The 22500-nt window shown below is 47.3% G+C and overlaps 1 protein-coding gene across 2 annotated transcripts in view; it reads left to right on the forward strand.

Annotated features, from left to right (window-relative positions):
* Positions 1–22500, forward strand: part of slc4a7 (solute carrier family 4 member 7) — a 54457-nt gene that overhangs the window by 2327 nt on the left and 29630 nt on the right. Inside the window, exons 1-6 of one of the 2 annotated variants that reach the window (XM_062538517.1) lie at positions 4551–4777; positions 12339–12420; positions 17634–17777; positions 19196–19334; positions 19700–19860; positions 22383–22500. The exon at positions 22383–22500 is cut by the window's right edge and continues 71 nt beyond it. In XM_062538517.1, coding sequence (XP_062394501.1) covers positions 4742–4777; positions 12339–12420; positions 17634–17777; positions 19196–19334; positions 19700–19860; positions 22383–22500 — 680 coding nt within the window. In that variant the 5' untranslated portion in view covers positions 4551–4741. Of the gene's footprint in view, positions 1–4550; positions 4778–12338; positions 12421–17633; positions 17778–19195; positions 19335–19699; positions 19861–22382 lie in introns of those variants that run through there. The other variant, XM_062538516.1, reaches the window with a different exon arrangement.

Consider the following 22500-nt stretch of genomic DNA (forward strand, 5'->3'; position numbering starts at 1 on the left):
TCTTTTCCTCTCTTTCCCTCCCTCTCTGTTCTCTCTCTTTTCTCTCCTCCCAAGTAGACCTTGCTCTGCCCCCTTTGTGTGTGTGTGTGTGTGTGTGTGTGTGTGTGTGTGTGTGTGTGTGTGATTTGAATCAGTCACACAGTTTTTCAATAACCGGAATCGCATGCTCATTTCAGGGTCTGTTGCACCGCAGTCATACATGACTTATTTAACATAATTGATCTAATTATTAGGTGCTAAATCATTTCAAAAGGCAAGTTAATTGTTCTGACTTCTGTTGCTCCAAAACTGTGGGGGTGCAGATGTCCTGCCACACACCTACCCCCCTCCCTAAATGCCCTCTCTTTACTCCTGACTATGTCCAGTGTGGTCATACTCTCTGAAGAAGGAGCACATGGCGAGTGTAACATGTGTCTGATGTCTGTGGTCAAAGAAAACAAGAACCAACATGTAGGGCCTCAATCACATAGGCCAGCCCTGCTCTCACCAACCTCATCACACGATGTGGTGGGTTTCCAAAATATGCGTAGCGGCATCAGAAGCTTTACAACGAGAGATCTAACGCAGCACGTGCTTTAGAGAGGGCTCTGCATCAGCGCACAGCTCCCGCCGCATACTGTCTGCATATGACTAACTGCCCGCGGGGGTGACGGTGAATAGCCTACAGAATTAGTGGGCCAGTGAGAGTGCACTTTCACGTGCTGACTGGGTCCCCGCGCCCCCCTGCTTTTGGGGTGGAAGATTAGATAGCAGGAAGTGTGTCATTGTTCTCCGTTGGGAGACTCAGCAGGTCTCTGGCGTGGTCGCAGCGGCACAGACAATGTCCACTAGCCAGCAGCAGCGCGGCCGCGACCGTGAGCTCAGCAGGTCCTCCGTAGTCTGATCCGATACACCCCCCCCCCCCCCCACACACACACACACTTTACCGCCAATGACATGGTGGCTATGGTATGGGAGGAACCATAGACACCAGTAATGTCCCCCCCCCCCCCCGTCCCCCCCCATGTTTTCCAGGCTGGGGAGGCGGTAGAGTATGAATCACAGGCTGGCCTGGTCCGTGTGGTCTCGTTGTGGAGTTTGACTCGCCCCCCACACTTATCCTCTGTGCGTAATGGATGACTAAGTAGTCTGTCCAGTCCAGTCCAGTGCAGAGTTTATCATGCTGACGTTCTGCCCAGAGCCTGACAGGCCTGAATATCACAGGAGGATCTGTACTGTTGCCAATAGTCAAAGTTCATCACGATGCTGGCGAGACGGTTTTAAGGAACAATATAGATGTGTACCTGTGTTGATCTGATTGATCACACCTGGTTTATCACCCCTGGCCTCAGTATCGAGGTTAGGAAAAGGCATCATGGCTTCACAGAGCTTTGAAGAGAAGTGACCCTCTTTTTTTAATGAGCATGAAATCAACCTCCTGCCACATTTTGCTGCCGATGACAAAAGTCTTAGGTTCACATCAGCCCAAGGTATTGTACTGCAGATAAATGAAACCCGGCAGTAAATACCAGCGCGAGACCACCCAGTCGATTTCCCCAGTCTGCTGTAAAGGGCAGGGAAAGTGGAATGAATTGTAATGTGGAGACTGAGAGCCTTCATTAGTGATGCTGTGGTCTTGCTGCTGCCTCAGACCCACCTCACATGCTGGGAGAGACGAGTGGCCATCTTTGAAGTGTTGTTTGTGTCTGTGTCTGCGTGTGTGCGCCTGTGTGTGTGTATGCCGTTGATGGATGGTGGCTGTACGCTGTAGGTTTTGAAATTTAACAAAGCTATGTTCAATTTTCATTCTTGTTGTAGTGACCGATCAGGCAAATGAGAAAGGAAATGGCAAATCGAGGTTATGGTTAGCAACCACAGATATGGATGGAAAACAAAAGTTGGTGGTGGTGGTATTATTTGCTGGAATCTGGGTCAAAGCAGCACGTGATGCTGGTCTGTGTGTGCCACAGCACATAGGAACATGCAAGCACTCCACAGCTCTCGCTGAGCTGGTGCACGGGTGGTACACCGTGGCTGCTCATGTGGAACATCTTTAAAAATCGCCCCTCGTGCAGAGCTGGCTCAGGATGTGCGCTGTTATGCATGATTAGTTAACACATCACACGACCGATCACGGACGCGGGGTTGGTTACCACAATGTAATTAGCCTGGTGTGTTGGCCCAGTGGAAACCTGGTGGATGTGCAGAACTGTACGCTCACAAAGGTTCCTCTGTGCTCCACTTGCTCTGCTCCTCCATCAGGTCTTGTCACAAGGGGAGTTTACAACAAAGTTTGAGATGTGTGCGCACAAGCAACACCGACCAGTCCATATGTACCGTCTCGTTTAATTTTGAACACCTTTCCTTTTTCTGTGAGTCGGTGTTTCTAAAAGTGTTTTTTTATGCCCCCATTTAAAGTAGGTTAAAGCTGTGTAAGTGAGATCATTAACCGATAGCTTAAAACAACATGATGCAAGCATGTAAGTGAGATCACTAACTGATAACTTGATGCAGGGTCAGTCTTAGATCCATTAGTAACACACATTAACCAAGACTGCTTTCTTAGCAGAATATTGCCACAGTGTAGACACCTCCTTCTGGTCTTGATTGTATGATGTCCAAGAAATGTGTCTAAGCAGATGTGTATGAAGGCTCTCTTTAGTATCTGAAATGTAGCCTGATTGCAGCATAGAAGACCGTAAACATTCTATGCACGCTGATGGGGTTCAGGGGAGTGAGTCACAAAGTATCTTTCCTCAAGGATCACTGAGAAATACTCACGTGTTGAAATTTAGTGTACAGAGTGTCCATGTTTTAGCACAAATAATGAGAGTTCCTCATGAACAAGACAGAGTTCCTCAGGCGCAAGAATGAAGAGGCCGCATACAACAAGGTCATTTACAACAGGAAGGTTCCAATACCTATCAGTCATGCCATTTTTCCCCATGAAAATGACCTAGAATGTAATCACACCCAATCTTAGTCTTATCCTTAATTTCTCTGTCCATATGATGTGTGTTGATGCTTCAGATATTGGAACAACAGTGATGTTGCACGTTTTGATGTGGTGTTGCACATTTGAATCGTATCACAATAATACAGGTGATCATTTTAGTTACTATAAACATCTTTTTTTACCACTAGACTGAGATACTGTATGAAAATGTGATGAGTGGCTGGTAGATTTTAGAATCCACCAGCCACAGTGGTAGGTGGACACAATATTTAATTACCATCCCTGATTTGCAGACAAAGTATTGATTGATGCCATGTGGATAAAAGAATGGTTTTAAATTGTTTTTAAATAGTTTTTTTTTAACACAAGATCTGTAATGGTGCAGCAACCATTTTCCTGGATGCGTGATTTGATGCAGGTTAACCCTATTCATTAGTTTGGCTACTAACAAGAGTCGGTTTTCCGTAAACTCAAACTCAACACAGCAGCCATGCCAAAAGAGTATCTGCAAAGAAACAAACACGAGGGACTTTGGTCTCTTACCTCGTGTTACAGGTTATTCAGTCAGTTAATCAGACTGATTGTTTAGCCTGGATCACAGACATGCTGAAGGGAACATGAAGCGAGATAAATTGCCCATTGAACACTGGAAGCAACATGGAGTAGCCTCTAGCAGCACAAAACAACCCTTCTGAGGTGCAGAGAGATGCCTTGCCATACACCTTCAATACACTGTCATGACATGAAATGTGTCACTGACTTCCTGACTTTTTTTTTTTTTTTTTAAATCATGACTTCTCATACAGGAAGGAAATGTTGGCTCATGCCTGGCCTTGCTCAGGCTGTGACGTTTGTGGAATTTAGCTAGGAACTCGGTGTGATAGTGAAGTAGTGATGAAGTAAATTAAAACTGCTAAATCTGAACAGGAGCCCATTGACCCCAATTTCCAAACATTCCAAATCATTTCACAAGTGCAGCAAACATATCACTTTTGATTTGGAAATGGACAATGGGCTCCTTTAATCTGCTGAGCAAATTCAACAGGTTCGTCTGGGTTTATCCAGGCTAATTCATGTCACAACAAATGTCAGAGATGTTCTTGTTTACTCTTCCTTTATCTGAGGATTACAGTGTTCTGCACGCATAACATGCTAGCAGCATGTTAGCAAAGCTAAGCATAATACTAAACTCCGCTCCATTCACTGTAATGCTCCCTCTTTACGCACGCACGCACACACACACACACACTCCCTCTCACGCTCACTGTAACTGCTAGTAGTCAGTAATCATGTCAGTTCGATAGAGAGCGGGGGGTGGGGGGGGGTTGTGTAACAGGACCTGATTGGTTAGGATCCACTTGATTGGCTGTTGGGAGTCAGTCTGTTATTGGAGAAGTTCCTTCTTCCCTTTTCGAAATGAAAAGGCAACAAGCTCTGCTCAGCTGTTTTTAAATTCGCTCGCTTTATGGCTTCTTGCACAATCTCTTTCTCCCTTTTTTCTTTTCCTTGCTCGACTCTTCTCTTTCTCTGTCTTTTTCTTTCTCCCTCCCTCTCTCTGATGGGTTGCCTGTGTTTTTTTTTCTGAGGAGGAGTTAATCTTGTGGAGTGGTACGACTAATCACAACCGTGCAGGGGCAAGCAGCCTGAACGCAGTGTTCTCTAGAAAACGCACACTCCCATCCTCACACACACACTTTAGCGCTCGCTGGAAGAAGACGGTGGCGAGTCTGCCAAGAGCATCAGCAGAAGGAGTCCAAAGGAATCAGCAGAAAGATCGGGACGTTTCCCTCTCCCTCAGACACAGTTATGGAGCGGAGTGAATGTGGCCGCACACGGCAGACGGTATGTGCTCTGTACTCTTGTCATATTGGAAGGAGAGCGAGAGAGAGAGAGAATAAGAGAAGATGGGAGAAAGAGAGACAGAGCACAACAAAGGAAAGAGGAAAAAGAGAAAATGGGGAGGAGAGAGAGAGCGAACAATATTCTGTTTGCACTACTTCTGCATTCCTCCTTTGTTTATTCCCTCCAGTGTGTTTCTTCTCTGTTGATGTCGCTGTTTGTGGGCATGCCCATTATGGGAAATAACTGGCATGCGATGAAGGGGGATGGCAGGAAGCAAAGAGAAGAGCCAAGCACGACCCCCCACATGGCACCAGGATGTGTGTGCTGGTGAGGTGAGAGTAGTGTGCTGGCCTGGGCACTGGGGACTGGGCACTGGGCACTGGGCACTGGACACGGTCCTGCGCTTTTACTCTGATCCCATCTGGCTCCGTTGGAGAGATCAGAGTGTCTCTTTGGAGGGGCTTGATAAGGGAGATCAGCGCAGCAAACGTGTGCGTGCCACGGCCGTGCGTGACCACACGTCTAATGGGCCAGATTGGAATCTTTGTTTCTACGCCGATCAAAGTAGCAGCTGTAATCAGGGATGGTGTGTGTGTGTGTTCATGAGAGTGGGGTGAAGGGTTCACAGAGTTCATTGGCGTAGGCAGCGTCATGTCATTCCCAGGAGGAATGGGCCTTTTGATCCCCCCCCCCCCCGCTAGCTTGTCTATACTAGTTTGTTATTGGTATTCCATATTGCGTTATGATCATTTTGTTATGACCTGCAATGCCGGCAATTTTATTTTAAAGATGTGAGTATTTCAATCCAACAGTTGATGGATTAACACTTAATTAAAGATAAAAAAACGGCTTATTGTTTGTCCAATGTCCATTTTTGTTCAGACTGATTTGATGGAGAGGGCCTGCAACTTTGTGGTGATTAGGTCTGAGGTAATGAGGGGTCACCTCTGGAGGTCCTCTAACATCACCGTTATTATCTGGCCAGCCGAAGGGAACGGAGCAGGATATGAGGGTGGTGACAGAGGGCCGAATGGTCACCCAGAAACAAAGACTGCCTTAGTCTCAGGAAGTCTGTGTGTATGTGATTGGGTGTGTGTCCACCTCTCCTGTGCGCCAGATCACATGAATCATGGACCGGTCACATAAGAGAGAAACATGCACCCTCAAACCCATGCTAGCTATTTGGAGTGGTCCACTGGAGTAAGCAAAAGAACGAACACAGCCTCTTTGCTCACTTAAACATGTTGACCAAAGGACAGGCCATCTTGCTAGACGGCCTAGGAGTAGTCTCATCTGAACTATTTGACACAACATCTATGCAGGCAAGAGATTCATCCCACAGGTACCACGGCCAGAGATGCTATGGTGATGCAGTCCACCTTGCTCTGCATTTTTTTTTTTTTTTCGAGTATTGGGTTGCAGTCTCAGGTTCTAATCCTCTCTAATTCTTTTAAGTATGGCTCTGATACAAAAGGCTGAGTCTTTGGGTGGGGTAATTCTCCTCTATTGCCTTCGTTGGTTTGTGTGTGTGTGTGTGTGTGTGTGGGGTGGGGGGGGGGTATGTGTGTGAAGAGGAGAGATAGAATGAGTCAGTACTGGCATGGAGGACCATTGTGGCGATTTTTAATGAGTTGGTGTGTATCAGACTTGTCATGTTTCCAATCATTATGCCCATAGAGAATGAGCTGCTTCCTCCCATTGGTTGTATTTCCACGACCCCTTCCAAACGGAGTGGTTCTCCCGGCTTTGGGGATTAAAACAAGATTAAAGAAAGGGAAGCTAATTCAACCCTGTCAACGCCTTGATTTCATTATCAAAAGCGCCCATCAGACATATTTCCCTTGGACCTCCTGTTATTTTCCTACAATAAAAGACGCAGTTTGAGCTTATTAAATCAGCGAGGTCAGGCGTAGGTCAGGGTTCATGTTGAGAGTGTTTGTCTTTAAGATTACCATCCCTTGATCGCTCGATTTTGTCATTGGGCAATTAAACAACTCTGCCATCAATGGTCTACCGTCACCCATTTCTTATGATACCCCAGGAAATTAAAGACCATCTTGTCTCTTTTTTGTAGCTCTTCCTCCCTCCTTCACTTGGAAGTTAAAGAAGATTGTCTTGTTACTTTGTTATTAGGTACTTGCTTGCTTTTTTTAGTGTCTGCTTAATTTTGCTTAGTTTAGCTGTCTTTCCCTCTGGTCTCTATCTAAGCCCTTATTTACATTAGGCTCATGTTTCAAATCTGAATCTTTAGCGCCCGTTTCCATTATCTGCCATGTTTTCTTGCCATGATCATTGAGGGCATGCAGCAATCGAATCAGAAGTCACTTGGGGTCAGTTATCATTTTTACCCCCAAGTTCATTCTCTTTTAGACTTCAGTCTCCGCTAGTCTGTTCAGCTTTGCTTCCAGAAGAGTCCATAGGCAGCATCTGCCTACCATTCTTTATTATTTACTCACATTACCACTGTGTCGTCTGTCTGTAGGTTTAACCCCTGACTCAGCCCCTGTGGTCATGGTTACGTCAAAGTGACCAGGTTGCTGGCTGGTCTTTTGTTGTGTGTGCTTCACACGGGGGCCATTTCATTAAGGCAGGCCCGTTGAAGACCTGGCTCCCATTACAGCCACAACCTGGGAGGCATGGCCAAGACCACATTCTGTGAAATCTGAACAGCTCCTCTTCCTCACAGCCCGACTCTGCGTAGTCTTCTCTGCCGTCATAAAATGAGTCATTTCGCAGTTGGACAAATGAAACAAAAGTCTGCGCACTAGATACTGAAGTAAACATGATATCAATTTGGCATCAGCATCCAGTGTGAGGATCACATATACTTGGACAGCGTAATTTCACGAATGCAAACAGGTGGGGGTACTTGGTAGTTCCTCGGCAGATCAGTTCCAAAGGAACCTGCGGTTCTTGGCTTGCTTGGAGTAGCGCTCTCCAGAGCTGGTTGACGTAGTTTTGCACATCTGTGCTTTACACCTGTGGGTTACCTTTTGGCTTGTGAGCTGGCAGACCTGGCTTCTCTCATATAACAGATGGTTGTCCTGTTGCCATGGGTAACAGGTATGCATTCTCCTGTGTGGCTACCCACTGTTGCTCAGGAAATTGTCCCATAATAACACCGCTAGGCTTTTGCTTGGGACTTTCTGAGGTGGGGGAATGGCGTAGTAAAACATGGACAACCCAATCAAGCAGTTCTAACGTGCTCCATTCAGTCACAAAGCAACAGAAGTTCACAGAACAGGACCTGCAGAACATTTGTGCTGGAGCTCAGCAGGTCCCGACGGCTCCGACTGTTCAGATGTAATGGCACAAGCATGTGGCACGTTGAGCCGTGCCTGGGAGTGTTTACCCCACGTGCTGTTCCTTTTATGTTGCTGTTCCACTTCACCCTCCTCAAACACACACATACACACACGCGCGGACGCGCGCGCGCACACACACGCTAGTCTGATAGCGAGCTATAAATAAGACCTCATATTCCGGTGTCCTGTCTCTCTCTCCCTCCCTCTCCTGTTAGTGCAAGGCAGCTGTGAGTGCGGGAAACGCGCAGACCTACTCTCTCAGCAACTCTCTCAGTGCACCTTACAGACTGGACTTTGTTTCTGACCGTTCCCCTGCTTGACCGAGCACAACCAGCGACCCGTCGATCCTGCCAGCGTTCGGACCGTGACCCGCGGCCCTCCGCGTCGACAGAGAGGGAGCCTTGTGCTCCTCAGAGGCGGGGGCAGCCTCCGGGTCTGTCCTGGGCTTGTCGCTGTGGTTCTTTTTCACTGGAGCGGTGATGGTTGCAACGTTTGCCCTGAGGCTCTGGATTTAGTCCTCAGCAGCATTAAAGGTCCCCCCCGCCTGAGACTTCCCTCACACTACTCTTACACACTTGTTTTATATATATATTTTTTTATTGGTTGATCTTTTCTGAACTCTGTCAGTGTTGTGGATTCGGGAGTTCTTTTTGGATCGTCTCCTTTGGGGTGAGCTCCTTGTAAGGGACTGCTGAAGGACATTTCCTCAACAGGCTTGTGGAGCGATGCAGGATTTCTGGGGAGATAAAGTCACTCAGCGGAACGTCCGGGCAGCCCAACATGCAGCAGCAGCAGCAGTACGTGTGTGTGTGTGTGTGTGTTTGTGTGTGTTTACTCCTGGGTGTTTGCAGGTTTGTTCTCTGCATGCCTGTTTTTATGACATCGCATAGTTGCATTTGACATTTTGATATCGATTCAAGCCCGCGTACATCTGGGCCTGCTCTCATAACTCGTATCTCGTTTCAAAACTCCAACCCGAGTCGGCTGTAGACGTCTTGGCCTTTTGATGTCCGTACTCTGTGACCCAAAAAGATTGATTGATTGACCCCAGGATTTAGATGGTGGTGCTTGGGGGCGTCCAGAGTGTGCCTCCTGTGATAAAGGGTGTGGCACCAGAGTGGTAGACCTCAGCCACTCATCATATGCACATCATTAATCTTTCAATCCCAATAGCGGCTGGGAAAAATGCTTTGGATAGTGTGCCTCCTTCTGGGATGATACATGATCCCACGACGCTCAGGAATTTTGGGAACATGGCCAGCAGCAAAGCTGGTATTCCTGCTTTCATGTGTTCTCTCTCTCTCTCTCTCTCTCTCTCTCTCTCTCTCTCTCTCTCTCTCTCTCTCTGTGAGTAGCCTCTGTCTTATAGTGCCTCACAAAAAAGGTTATGTACTCATGGAATTCTTTTGAAGTCCTTGGCTTAATGTAGGCCTTTCACTAAATGTTGACATTTGTGTTAGAGGCCCTTGAGCCATTCACCAGGGTAAAAACCCTGGATAGTTAAAAAGAAATGTTTGATTTGGTTGAAAGACTGACTCTGTAATGAGTACATAGGCAGGATATTTTTACCAAAACCATGACAAAAATGTAAGTTCTTGGACTTCCATTACATTGCTGCTCTGTCATAAGCCCAGAGCCAACAACCCAACGCTACTATTCAGGAAGTTTATTTTTAAACGTCTGAGACTGTTGACCTCACAAATAATCTCCGATTTGCAGCTGATGGTCTGGAGTCCCCCTAAATCTTACTGTTCTGCCAAAGACGTCAAGATGGATGGTCTCTCTCTCTACATACTCTGCTGTATGACCCTGTCAATGTAGCAAAGATCAGTCATATGTAAACAGCTTGAACTGAGGAGTACTTTCTCTTCTGGATGCTGTTGGAAAAATGTCTAAATTTAAGATCTGCCCACCCCTGATCAGCTCAAGTGTAGACGTACATGAATGATGTCACTGTGTTTATTTGACATCACATGACTTCTGTCAGTTTGCCAAACTGTCTTGCAGTTTTTCTACTTCTGGGAAACTTTAAATAGCCCATTTAGTTAGGGCAACCCATGCTTGGAGACAAAGGGGCTATTTGCAATGTTAAATTGGTACGTTCTTGCGAGTATAGGCACTGCAGAATGACTACCGGGCTGTGGTCACTAACTGATATCTCAGTGATATGATAAGCATATCCTTTTGTTTGTTTAGCCAGCATATCATTTTCCACATTTTGTCATACACCTGGAATTTGTGGAAAAAATGGACAGTGAGAGATAAAACCTGACCATGGGAATTTTTCTCTGGCAAGTGCTCCCTTAGGATTCTTCATATGCATGGGTCAGGCTATCTCAGTCCTTGCTATGTGAGGGATTATGGGAATTGGAGTATTGTCCTGGGGTTTTATGCAAACAAGCATCTTAACGGAAGGGAAGGAACATAGGTCCTTGGAGGACTGGCTCTCCGCGAGGCATACACAGACCATGTGACTGCGGTACGTGACTACTTCTGTGATCCAAGCCCTCCCTTCAAACCTGAAGAATGGCTTTTGCCATGAACGCAGAAGGCTCCTGTCGATCAACTGTTAGCCTGTTAGCAGTGCAAATTGCAGGTTAACAAGGTCATCTTGTTTCTGGAACTTTTTATTGTTTTATGTTTACTGTTTATTTCTTATGACTGCATGTTTACAACCTGTTGGACCATTGACCGGAAGCAAACGATGATCAAATGTCCACCCCACAGTATTGTACAGTAGATACGTAGATGATTTAAAGCTCATACTAAGTAAAGTATCTGTCTAATTGCTATTAATTGAATGGGGATGGCTACTGGTTTCAGGTATCGGCTTCATAATGGACTTAAAGTGTTGCTCAGTTCCATAGTTTGGTGTCATTGCTGTAAAACATCATACAAGCATAAGGGTTGTAAAAGGCAAATTTTATTATCTGATTTTACTCTATTTGATTTGGAAACATTTTATAGTTCAGAACAGGACATCCTGTTTTGACGTTAACCCTTAACCCTAATATGAGGGTTTAAACATCAAACCCACGTTAAGGATTGAATGCATAACAATTCCAACATTCAGACGCATAATGGGTAGTCTTGTAGTACTATGCTTCACAATGAATCGTCATGCAGCTCATTCAGACATTTCATCAGGAGTCCGCCACGAGGTTTCTCAGGGGTCACCTTAAAGACATGACATTAGCAGCGAGGTTAAGCCAGAGATAGACTTACAGCATACAGTTCTGCCCATGGCAGCAGAAAGCCAAAGCCCTTAGCATTTTGCCTGGAGAGGAATCCTGCTGCGCATGTCCACACTCTGACAGGAAGGCATTCCTAGCTGTCACCTAGTACAGAGCACCTCGGCAGACTCGCTGGCTGGCCACCCCCTTGGTAACGGGCGGGGATTCATGTGATGAGTGTAAACTAACCCATGCTTGGTGTCTTCATTTGGCTGTACATCTCCACCTGGATACCAAACCAAGGTTTACTCTTTCTCACTCACACACACGCGCGCAATCACACACGTACACACACACTCAAGTATGCATACGCAAATGCTCTCACTCACTCACTCGCTCACTCACACACAGCCTCTGTGCCAACTTGTAGCATGTGGTTCCATCTGCAGCAGACGCTGCAGCCAGCTCTGCAGTCCGACTGCAGCGGAGGGTGGAACCGAAAGCAAGGCCGAGCGTGAGGGAGCAACGCATTCAGATCAAGGTTGCATCACCACTTGTTTGCTCTCACAGCTGGACCGGCTCCAACACAAACACTCCCCCTCCCCCCCCCCCCCCCCCCTCACGTCAGACAGATGTCTCCTGGCTGTTCCATATTCACTTGGCTCATTTGTGTATGACATCTGCTCAGAGGCCAGCTGGACTAATCTCTCCTTTACCTGTTGGACCATTTTGAGAAGCTGTGTCTGTGGTCTGTGAAGTCTGTCCCTGAGATGGTCATTCATAAATCGGTTGACGTTGTATTCTAGCTATTCAGTCTGTGTTTTTTTTTCCACTTTAATCTGTGACTTTCTGGTGTACAAGTGACCTTTATATCACCTCAATCATAGGAAACATGCTCAGAGCGGACGTGAGAACCGCCACACTGATGGGATCGGATTACTTGTACTATTCAATGTGAACAGCCTGTCAGGAGTATCTGATTTGGACTGCGTGTGTCAAGCGGTCTGACCGCGTTAGCCCACGTGTCTTCTGTGAAGTCTGTGTCCTCGGTCCGTGTCCTAAGTCCGTGTTCTCTTTTTGCAGGGGAACGATGACGAGGCTGTGGTTGACCAGGGGAAGACCAACTCCACCATCCACACGAACTTCGAGAAGGAGGAGCTGGAGAGTGAGTCTTGCTTTCCGTCTCAAGTGCATCACACTGCTTTACACCATCTTCTTATCCACCTCTTCACTTTCATCGTCAGTTTCTTTTCTCTCACTCTACCAATTCTCTCTTCCTCTTTTTCCTACCCCCCCCCCCCCCCACCTTCTTTTACCATCTGGTCGTGTTTTGATTCCGACTGCATTCTGAGAGGACGCACTAATTAAAGCCATTCCCTTTTCTCGATTACTCACACACTCCTGCACATACCAGTGTACTTACAAACATGCATTCATGCACAGAAATACCTCCAGACCGTCTTTAACACCCAAATAGCCCTACAAATACTAGCCCTTCCACTCACACCCATGCATATGCCCACCCACACCTCAGACTTCTTCCCCACAGCCCTGGAAATGCTGCCCGTTGAACACACACACACACACACACACACACGCCCCTCTCCTATGCACAAGAATGCAAACTACACTTGACAAACACCACTCACTCACTTAGACATGCTGTCACACACACACACACCTCAGACTTCTTCCCCACAGCCCTGGAAATGCTGCCCGTTGAACACACACACACACACACACACACACACACACACACACACACACACACACACACACACACACGCTCCTCTCCTATGCATAAGAATGCAAACTACACTTGACAAACACCACTCACTCACTTAGACATGCTGTCACACACACACACACCTCAGACTTCCCCATAACCCTGGAGGGAGCTGCTTTTGGGGAATGACTCACGGCTCCTCCTAAGTGATTCCAGCACATGGCCAGCTTTCACTAGCAGCCACAGCATTGCCCCTCTGCATTTTATAGGTTAGCAAAGCCCCTAGTGTGTGTACATACACTCACACACCCCTACACTCACACACCCCTACACACCCCTACACACCCCTACACACTCACACACTCTTACACCCCTACACTCTCACTCACACTCAGTCACATAACATTATGGCGTGAATTGAGTTTAACTGGCTCTTCAGCTGTGTTGTGAGGAAAGGGATGTCCTGTGCCACACACATGTAGACATGCTAAAATGCTTAGAAAGAGACACACACACACACACACACACACACACACACACACACACACACACACACACACACACAGTGTTACGGAATGTCCTGAAAAAGCCTGACCTACATTCCTGCATTGGCTTCTGTTTGGGAATGGAATCATTCCTGATGTTGGAACTTGACATTGATTCCATGTGCTGGAGTCGAGGAGAGGCCACAGCGGTGCACCTGGTCCAGTATGCCTTTCACTTCCAGCCATACTAGCACCGCTCCATCACACACTCAGAACTTACACACAGATCATAGCACTTCTGTTTTTGCATTTGCACACACACACACACACACACACACACACACACACACACACACACACACACACACACACACACACACAGCAAGTAACCAGCAATACTGCCCTGTGCTCCAGATATGCTGGTTTGTGAGTGAGATGTGTGTGTACTGGCTGGATATGATCTGGTGTGTGCCCCTCCTCCCCTCCTGTCCTCTCCCCACTCCCCCAGTACCAGTGTTAGTTTGGATTAGGAACCCACCCTCTGTTAGTCATTACATCCAGCCTGAGACTCGTGTGTCTCTCTCTCTCTCTCTCTCTCCCCCACCCCAGAGTTTATGCGTCTCTTTCAATGCAAATGAGTTTCCTATGTTTTGTTCTCTGTTTCTCTCGCTCTCTTCCTCCTCCGTTTCTTTGTTGCCTGTTCGCCCTCACACGTTAGTCATGGCCTCTACGGAGGCTTGCTGGAGTCTGTGTATGCAGTTATGCAGTGTGAGATGATTCAGCGAGCCTGTATGCATACACTCCCACATCCCCCATATGTGTCAATACAAGAGGTATTGACACACGGTTGTGTGTCTGTCTGACCGTCTGTCTGTGTGAGTGTGTGTACTGTACGTGTCTGTTTGTTTGAGTGAGAGAATGAGTAATTGTGTTTGTGTGTCTTCACCAACTGTAAAGGTGAGGACATGACTCAGAGCATGTGTGCGCTGCGCTAGCTGTCTTGTGAGTTGGGTAATGTCGGCCCCTCTGATGAACAGTGGCTGGGGGAGGACACTTGGTTCCTGTGAAGTCCCTGGCAAGTACAAACAAGAGTGGTATTCCTGGGAGATACTGTTACTGGCAACCACGTTGCTCAGAAGAACACACTCTGCCTTCAAGAGGGCGAGTAGACGCTTTAGTAGTTAGAGTGTGGCTTTGCAGACCACCATCAGGGATCCTCCACGGCGTGCACTGCTGGGTGGCTTTTGCCTTATGGCCCGGTGAGGTGTTTGGCCTGATTGAGCTGAGAGCCACAGCCTGCCGAGCTCTGAGCTTTTTGTTGTTCCTCACACTCTCCATGGGTTTGCTGATTATATTATTATATTATTGTATTATTCAACAGCTAGCCTGTGGGGACGAGTGTGTGCTCCAGTAAGCTTGCGCTGTCAATCCGCTGTTTCTGTCTCTGTTATCCAGAATGTCATTGTATGGAGCATAGATGATGGTACAGTAGAGAATCATTAGAATATTGAGTCTAAATCTGAAAATGACTCCATATTCTAGACCCAATATTCTCTGTATTATATACTACTTGAAGGGATATACCGGTACACAAAGTGAGGGAGTACCGCCCCATTCACTTCAATAGTCAAATGCCATGCTAGCTTATTCCTCCACAAATCTACTCAGCGGGCTGCCAACATCTTTAAAAATGGCGTCCAACATGTGCTCACTTGCACGCACGCGCCAATTAGGTGCCACTTTATGGATGGTCACAAGTTATGTGGATTGGGTGATCCTACTACCATGAATTTGGCAGTTCATCCATCAATCCACACCGACAACACACTTTGGTCTTCAGTCAATGGGCTGCATATCGCGGGCAATCAAACATAATACTAGGAACTGGTCTGAAACTGGAATGTGACTGCCCAGCAACATTACGGAAAAAGGTTCCACATGTATCATCACTTTAACCTTTTCATTCACTCTTATCAGTCTCTCTCTTTCTCTTTCTCTCTCTGTGTGTGTGTCTGTGTGTGTGTGTGTGTGTGTCATGGTGTCCCCTGCTCCCGTTGTTGCCAGGGAGTGTCCCAGTCATGTGGGGTATCTGTGGTAGTCTGAGCCTGGCAGTGCAGCCCTGGCCGTCCCTCTGAGGGGGATTAGCCCAGTCTTTTCACACTCAAATCCACCAGCTCACAGCAGCCTGGGGCCAAGCTGAGGCCAAACAGGTACTGTGGGAGAGTATGTGTGTGTGTGTGAGGGAGAGAGAAAGAGGGAGGGAAAAAGTGTGTGAGAACGAGTGTGAATGAGTGGGTCCCACCCAGAGAGGGAGAAAGACAGATATTCATGGACTGAAGGGTCCACAGAAGACTGCACTTGGTGATGAAAGAAAAGTAAACGATGTCTGGATGGGGGTCCTATGGGACCACACCTGTATTCTGATGCTATTACGCGCATTATAGTGGCCTCTTGGAATCAACCACAGGGGAATTTGGCTTACACGTGTAAGAAAACAATTAAGTGGTTTAGTGAGTTGGAAAATGTCTAAACCAGTCCAGAGCAACTCCGTGGTGGTATGGTGATTCAGTTTCCTGTTTGTGTGAAATGCAGTGTTGACGTTGCTCACAGACTGGGAAAGGGAGGCTTGTATGGACTTCTCCACGTTCCACTACCAGAGTCTCTCAAGTGTGTTCCTACCACGTGAACTCCAACAAGACTAACAGGATGCCAGCGCGGTAGATCAGTCGCCTCGGGCCAAATTGCACACCTAGGCAGCAGGCTTGTAGTGAATTATAGCCCATCGCTGCTCCACCAAACATAACTACACCGTTTGCTACATATCTGCTGAGCGAGGGAGGGGAGAAGAGACAAGTGTCCGTATGTACTGTAAGCAGTGTACATCCCCCCCCTCTCCCTACACACACACACACACACACACACACGCACACACACACGCACACACACACACACACACACTCTGTCTTTGAGAGAGGCCTGTGCAGAATCACTGTACTGTTGACCTCTTCGACCCTAAGCCTCACTGACTGAACAAGCACAACTCCCCCACAGGGGCCCCCTCTTCTGTGGGTTTATGTGGAGGGCTTCTTAAAACACACTGGTGTTTATACACAGACGAGGAGCCCAGACACGGTCTCCACAGGTTGGTCAATTGTGGTAGACTCTCTCCGTGATTAAAGGATGAGGCTTTGCGCTTTACTTTTTTATCTTGGGCTGATGTGAGCCCCACATCTCTCAGCACAGACGGTCTGGTTGTTTGGTGTCTTAGGGGCAAGTCTGAACTGGTCACACACACACTCCCACTTCTTTTCATCAGTGTGTTCTCTGTGTGTGGAGTCACAGCCTGCCGGAGAGCATGGCAGTCATAGTGTCTGCCACGTACATGCTACTCGTCTAATTATAAATTAATGATGATAGTGTGTGTGTTTGTGTGTGTGTGAGAGAGTGTGTGTAGGACTAGAATAGTTTTTACTAAATGTAGGTCAGAGTATTTGAATTATTTATGTCTGTCTGAACCACCAAATACACATTCACCTTTGTGTGTGTGTGACCCGAGAGAGAAAAATGTGCTCTCTCTCTCTGTCTGTCTGTCTGTCTGTCTCTGTCTCTCTCTCTCTCTCTCTCTCTCTCTCTCTCTCTCTCTCTCTCTCTCTCTCTCTCTCTCTCTCTCTCTCTCTCTCTCTCTCTCATGCTCAATTAACAGGCATTGCAGACCCTCATTGTCTGTGCTCAGTGTCCGTGCAGGAGATCTAGTCTGGAGTGTTTCTTTTTCCTGTTTGTCTGGCCTCATTTTAAACATGTAGCTGCTGATCTGCCTTGTTGGCTCGTTCTAGAATCTGTGTCAGTCCATGTGTTTGCTCTAGTCATTCCTCTATACATTCATTAAGTTTATATTGATCTGTGGCTCTCACACAGTCAAGCTATCTGCCTACACATTCCACTGTCTGTTGTCTAGCCTATATCTGTCTGCCTTTCACCTTTTTCTGACCTTTCTACCTCTACTGACCAGTCAGTCTGTCTGTCTGTCTGTCTGTCTGTCTGTGCATCTGACCTCACATTGATGTATCCATCCGGTCATCTATCCATTCATTTCAGTGCCCATCCATCCATTATCCATCAGTGATGAGTTCATCCATTTAGTCTGATGTGTCTCTCTTGCCCCTGCAGGTCACAGGGCGGTCTATGTAGGCGTCCACTTCCCCCTGGGCAGACAGAGCCGGCGGCGGCATCGTCATCGAGGCCACAAGCACCACCACAAGCGGAGGGAGCGGGAGAGCGAACGGAGGGACGGCCGCGAGTCGCCCACCTACGGTACGGTTTCCATGGCTCCTGCCTCCTGCAGAGAGCGATATTTCACTTGTGCCAGCGCAATGAGCGCATGGTCTCCCGTCCCCCCTAAACACAGCTGTAGTCAAGCCCCCGACAGCACTGCCATTGTTGGGTTTGGTACTGTCAGGGGAGGGACCATGGAAGTCCATGCATTCCTACATATGTCATGTCCTGCAAATGGCTATTCTTATTCCGTGTGTGTGTGTGTGTGTGTGTGTGTGAGAGAGAGAGTGCATGTTTTATGGGGAGGAAGGTGATAACATTTAAGAGAGGATGTGACTTTAATTTAATTGATGAGGATATGCGTTGATAAATCACTTCAAATCAAATCTTCATGATGACTCATACACACATACACACACACACACATACACACACACACACACACACACAGCTGAGTTACTGTTTGGAAGCTGTGACATTGTTAGGAATGTGCATACATTAATGAGTGTGCCACATATTTCCTATTGGCACTGGCATTTTCAAATTGATTTAGTGTGATATGTCCTGAGTGCATTTCACCAGCGGAGGCTTGCTTGTGGTGGATTGTTCTAGCATGCGTGCGGGTCCTAAGGAGCCCATTGTTTCCTTCCCGTTTTGAGGACCCGTTTCAACACCATAACGTGGGACAACCTCAGGATTTGCCAACTTGTTTCCTTTGCCATGCTTGCAACATCACTGCTCTCATGGGTTGACTGCATTGCATTCCGCATTGAACCCCAGTAAACGTATAGTTTGTTGATTATCTCTAGGTTGCCCTGTTTGTTTAAAAACCCATATAGGTACAAACACAGGGAGGTCCAGAGGGCCATATGGCTATTGTAATGATTACTCCTGGGTTAACCCTCACTAACAGAGCCAGGTTGATGAATGACTCTTGGTGCTGAGCTGGGTTAAATAGGTGGAGCGACGTGATGCTCTCTGTTTCAGAAATGGATAAATAGATGGATTAGATTGGACCCATGGGACATATGGAACGGCTTGGGTTTAATGAGTCACTGGGATGGCCAAAGGTGCAACCAGATAGTAGCTGGGACGCAACTGGCTCCAGCAGCGATTTGTTACACAATTAGAGTCAGTTCAGCGGCATAACATCAGTGGCTGCACGCTTGTGCCAATATTGTGTTTGCTTACAGTGGCATTTATTCATTTGGCAAGATGACTCCCTCTGCTCTGCTCTGCTCTGATCTGCCACTGATCTGAGTTCTTAATGGTGTTCCACAGCTATTATATACACACACACACACACACACACACACACACACACACACACACACACACACACACACACACAGCTAGTGTTAACCAGCCCTTACTCTGAATGTTTGTGAGTGTGTGTCGTCTGACTGTGTCGTTTCCTGTGTGTGTGGCCCTGACAGTATCGTCTCCCTTTTGTGCAGACACTCCCTCCCAGAGGGTGCAGTTTATCCTGGGCACGGAGGACGATGACGAGGAGCACATCCCCCATGACCTCTTCACTGAGCTGGACGAGCTGTCCTTCAGGGATGGCCACGCCTACGAGTGGAAAGAGACCGCCAGGTGTGTGTGTGTGGGAGAGCGAGAGGGAGGGAATACCTTTGTTTATGTGTGTGTGTGTGTGTGTGTGTGTGTGTGTGTGAGAGAGAGAGAGAGAGAGAATGTGTGTGTGTGTCTGTGTCTTTTTGAGAGAGAATGTGTGTGTGTGTGTGTGAGAGAGAGAGAGAGAGTGAGCGAGAGAGTGAGAGAAAGTCTGTACAATTATGTATGGTGGGTGGTCCTCCAGCTGATTGCCGTGCACCTGTGTGACTCACAACTATTTTTATGGTGTGTGTGTGTGTCTGTCTGTCTGCCTATATGTACATGTTGTTGCGTATGTGTGTGTACATGTGCTGTGTGTGTGTGTGTGTGTGTGTGTGTGTTGGCAGGTGGCTGAAGTTTGAGGAGGACGTGGAGGACGGTGGGGAGAGGTGGAGTAAGCCCTACGTGGCCACCCTGTCCCTGCACAGCCTGTTCGAGCTGCGCTCCTGCATCCTCAATGGCACCGTCATGCTCGACATGAGGGCCAACAGCATCGACGACATCGCAGGTGTGTGTGTGTGTGTGTGCTAGAGAGAGAGAGGGAAGCCCTTGGATGCAGTGTGTGTGTGTGTGTGCGCGCGCGCAATTGCATTCTAAACAGTATACAAAACACATCTGGACTTTGTGTGTGTGCGAGCATGCTCGCAACTGCATTATAAACAGTATACAAAAGACATCTGGACGGGTGTGTGTGTGTGTGTGCGTGTGCTAGATTACTCTGTGCCAACCTCAAACACCGTGGTCCCACAAGGACATGCTGGAAGTCAAGAGCTGGGAGGCACCTCATTGTGATTAGCTGTTAGCGTTTGATGATCTAGCCTAAGCACCTACCCCACACAAGCACACAGCAATTAGCTGGTGAGTTGAAACAGGTGTGGGAGAGCAGGAGAAGAACATGGCCACCGTGCTGCACTCTATCCAGTGCATACTGGATACTATGGAAATGGTAAATGCCATTTATATAATGTAGCATTCATTTTACTCCTACGAGGCCTACAAGGCCTTTACATTGGCATGCCTCACATTCACCCATTCACACACACCGATGGCGGAGGCTGTCATGCAAGGCACTCATCAGGATCACTGGGGCTTGCTCAAAGACACTTCGACAGGAGGGGTCAGGAGTTGGGCTCGAACCAGCAACCTTCCAGTTGGCGGGCAACTCCTCTAACCTGACTCTCGCCAGATCCTTGTAGTTCGCTGAGCTTCACACAAGGATCTGGGACTTCTCGATAGGAGATGTATTTCTGAAGGCGGGGCCTTATAAAACATCCTTGCATGTGATTTGATGAACCACTTGTCCGTTATCTTGAATGACGTGCTAGGGTACTTCAAGCTCTTGCCAAACCCGGTCGGAAGAAGAGTGAAAACATCCTTGCCACCTTCGGCGCTCCTGATTGGTTCATCATTTTTTGCTCCCTGGAAGGAGTTTGGATTGCCCTCGAGCCCAGACCCTTGTGTGGAGCTCAGCGAAACCCCTCTGGTGGAGCATGGCGGAACTACAAGGGTCTGGCGAGAGTCAGCCTACAACTCCTCTACCTCCTGAGCCAATATGTATGTACGTTTTCCGATGAACAGTACGTATTTACATGCCTGCAGGCTCAGAAATTGTATTGGAGCAGGCTCACAGGTTAGCGTGCTAACAAAAGCACTCTTCTGGGAGCTGGTGCTACATCATTAAGGGTCACTCTAGGAAATGTAGCCCGTGTGGCTCCTGATAATGGCTCTCACTTTGCATCCTCATCATATGGAGCTCCATACCAGGTGCACGTACAGTAGATAACAGCAGGTACAAACCCAGTGCGTCCCATGGTCTCTGTCGTCCAGCAGCCGGTGTGTCCAAATAGAGGCAGCACACCTTGGACACACACGTGTGTGTGTGTGTGTGTGTGTGTGTGGGGGAGCTGCAGGATGTCGACATGTTCCTTTTTGGCGCCCGTGTAAACGGGTTAGACGGAGCAGTCCTCCTAGTACCTGTAGGAGACACAGGATGCCATGCGAGCTGGTGAGCTGATAAGAATCAGTGGAGATCAAACGGTCTCACACACACACACACATACACACACACACACAATGCATCTAGTGTGCCAAGGCAGCCAGAGCTCTGAGAATAAACTCAAGCCACTTGGGTCAAGGGTTTTGCTTGTATTATTTAATATTCCTTCCTGGGGATCCGCTCTCCTTTATGATGGTGGAAGTGTTTGTTGGGAAGATCGGGCTTCTCCACCCCACCAAACTCCCTCTGTAGTTTATACCTTTTGCTTTTTAATAAAGTGTATTAAAGTAAAGTTACCACATTATGGCAACAGTAGAAAATCAGCATCAACAATAGCATATAGAGACAAAAAGCTCTGTCTGGGAAGGCTTGGCGATGCTGTAACGTGAACGTAAAAGCAAAGGGATAGCAGCTATGCTGGACATTTAGGGATTGCCTATATTGAGAAGAATATTGGTTATACTGTATTTGTGAAGTACTGTATACTGTATCACTCACGCTGAATATAACTATCTGCTGACGACTAGGGGTGGGAATTGGCAAAAGAATGACAATTCGATACTATTGCGATATTTGGGCCACAATTCGATTTGAAATTGGCGTTGAATGCACAATAAAACGCCACAACAAGCGTCACCTTGAGAGCGTAATATTGAATTTCCCCCTTGGGGATCAATAAAGTATCTATCTATCTGTCTATCTATTTATCTAGCAAATTGAATGTGATCAGAGTAAACCCTGAGTACACTCGCCTCAAATAAAAGTAAAATAGATAATTAAATTATATATTTAAGTATTGCGATGCTTTGAGCTACTCGTATCGATATAATTGCATGCACAAAATATCACGATACTGAACAGAATCGATTTTTTCCCCCACCACTACTGACGACAAGATGTAATTTGACAAGTGTGAATGGGAGTTGTGTGTACTGTATGTAGATATTTGTATGCATAGAAGCCCACACGTTGATGTAGGTGTGATAATCCCGTATTCTCATGTATCCGTACATTCTGTGTACGTGTGTGTGCAGACATGGTGATTGACAGCATGGTGGCGTCGGAACAGCTGGACGAGTCCCTGCGGGAGAAGGTGCGGGAGGCCATGCTGAAGCGGCACCACCACCAGAGCGAGAAGAAGCTGAGCAACCG

Source organism: Sardina pilchardus, chromosome 6, assembly GCF_963854185.1.
Source record: "Sardina pilchardus chromosome 6, fSarPil1.1, whole genome shotgun sequence".
In the NCBI taxonomy this organism is placed as follows: domain Eukaryota; kingdom Metazoa; phylum Chordata; class Actinopteri; order Clupeiformes; family Clupeidae; genus Sardina; species Sardina pilchardus.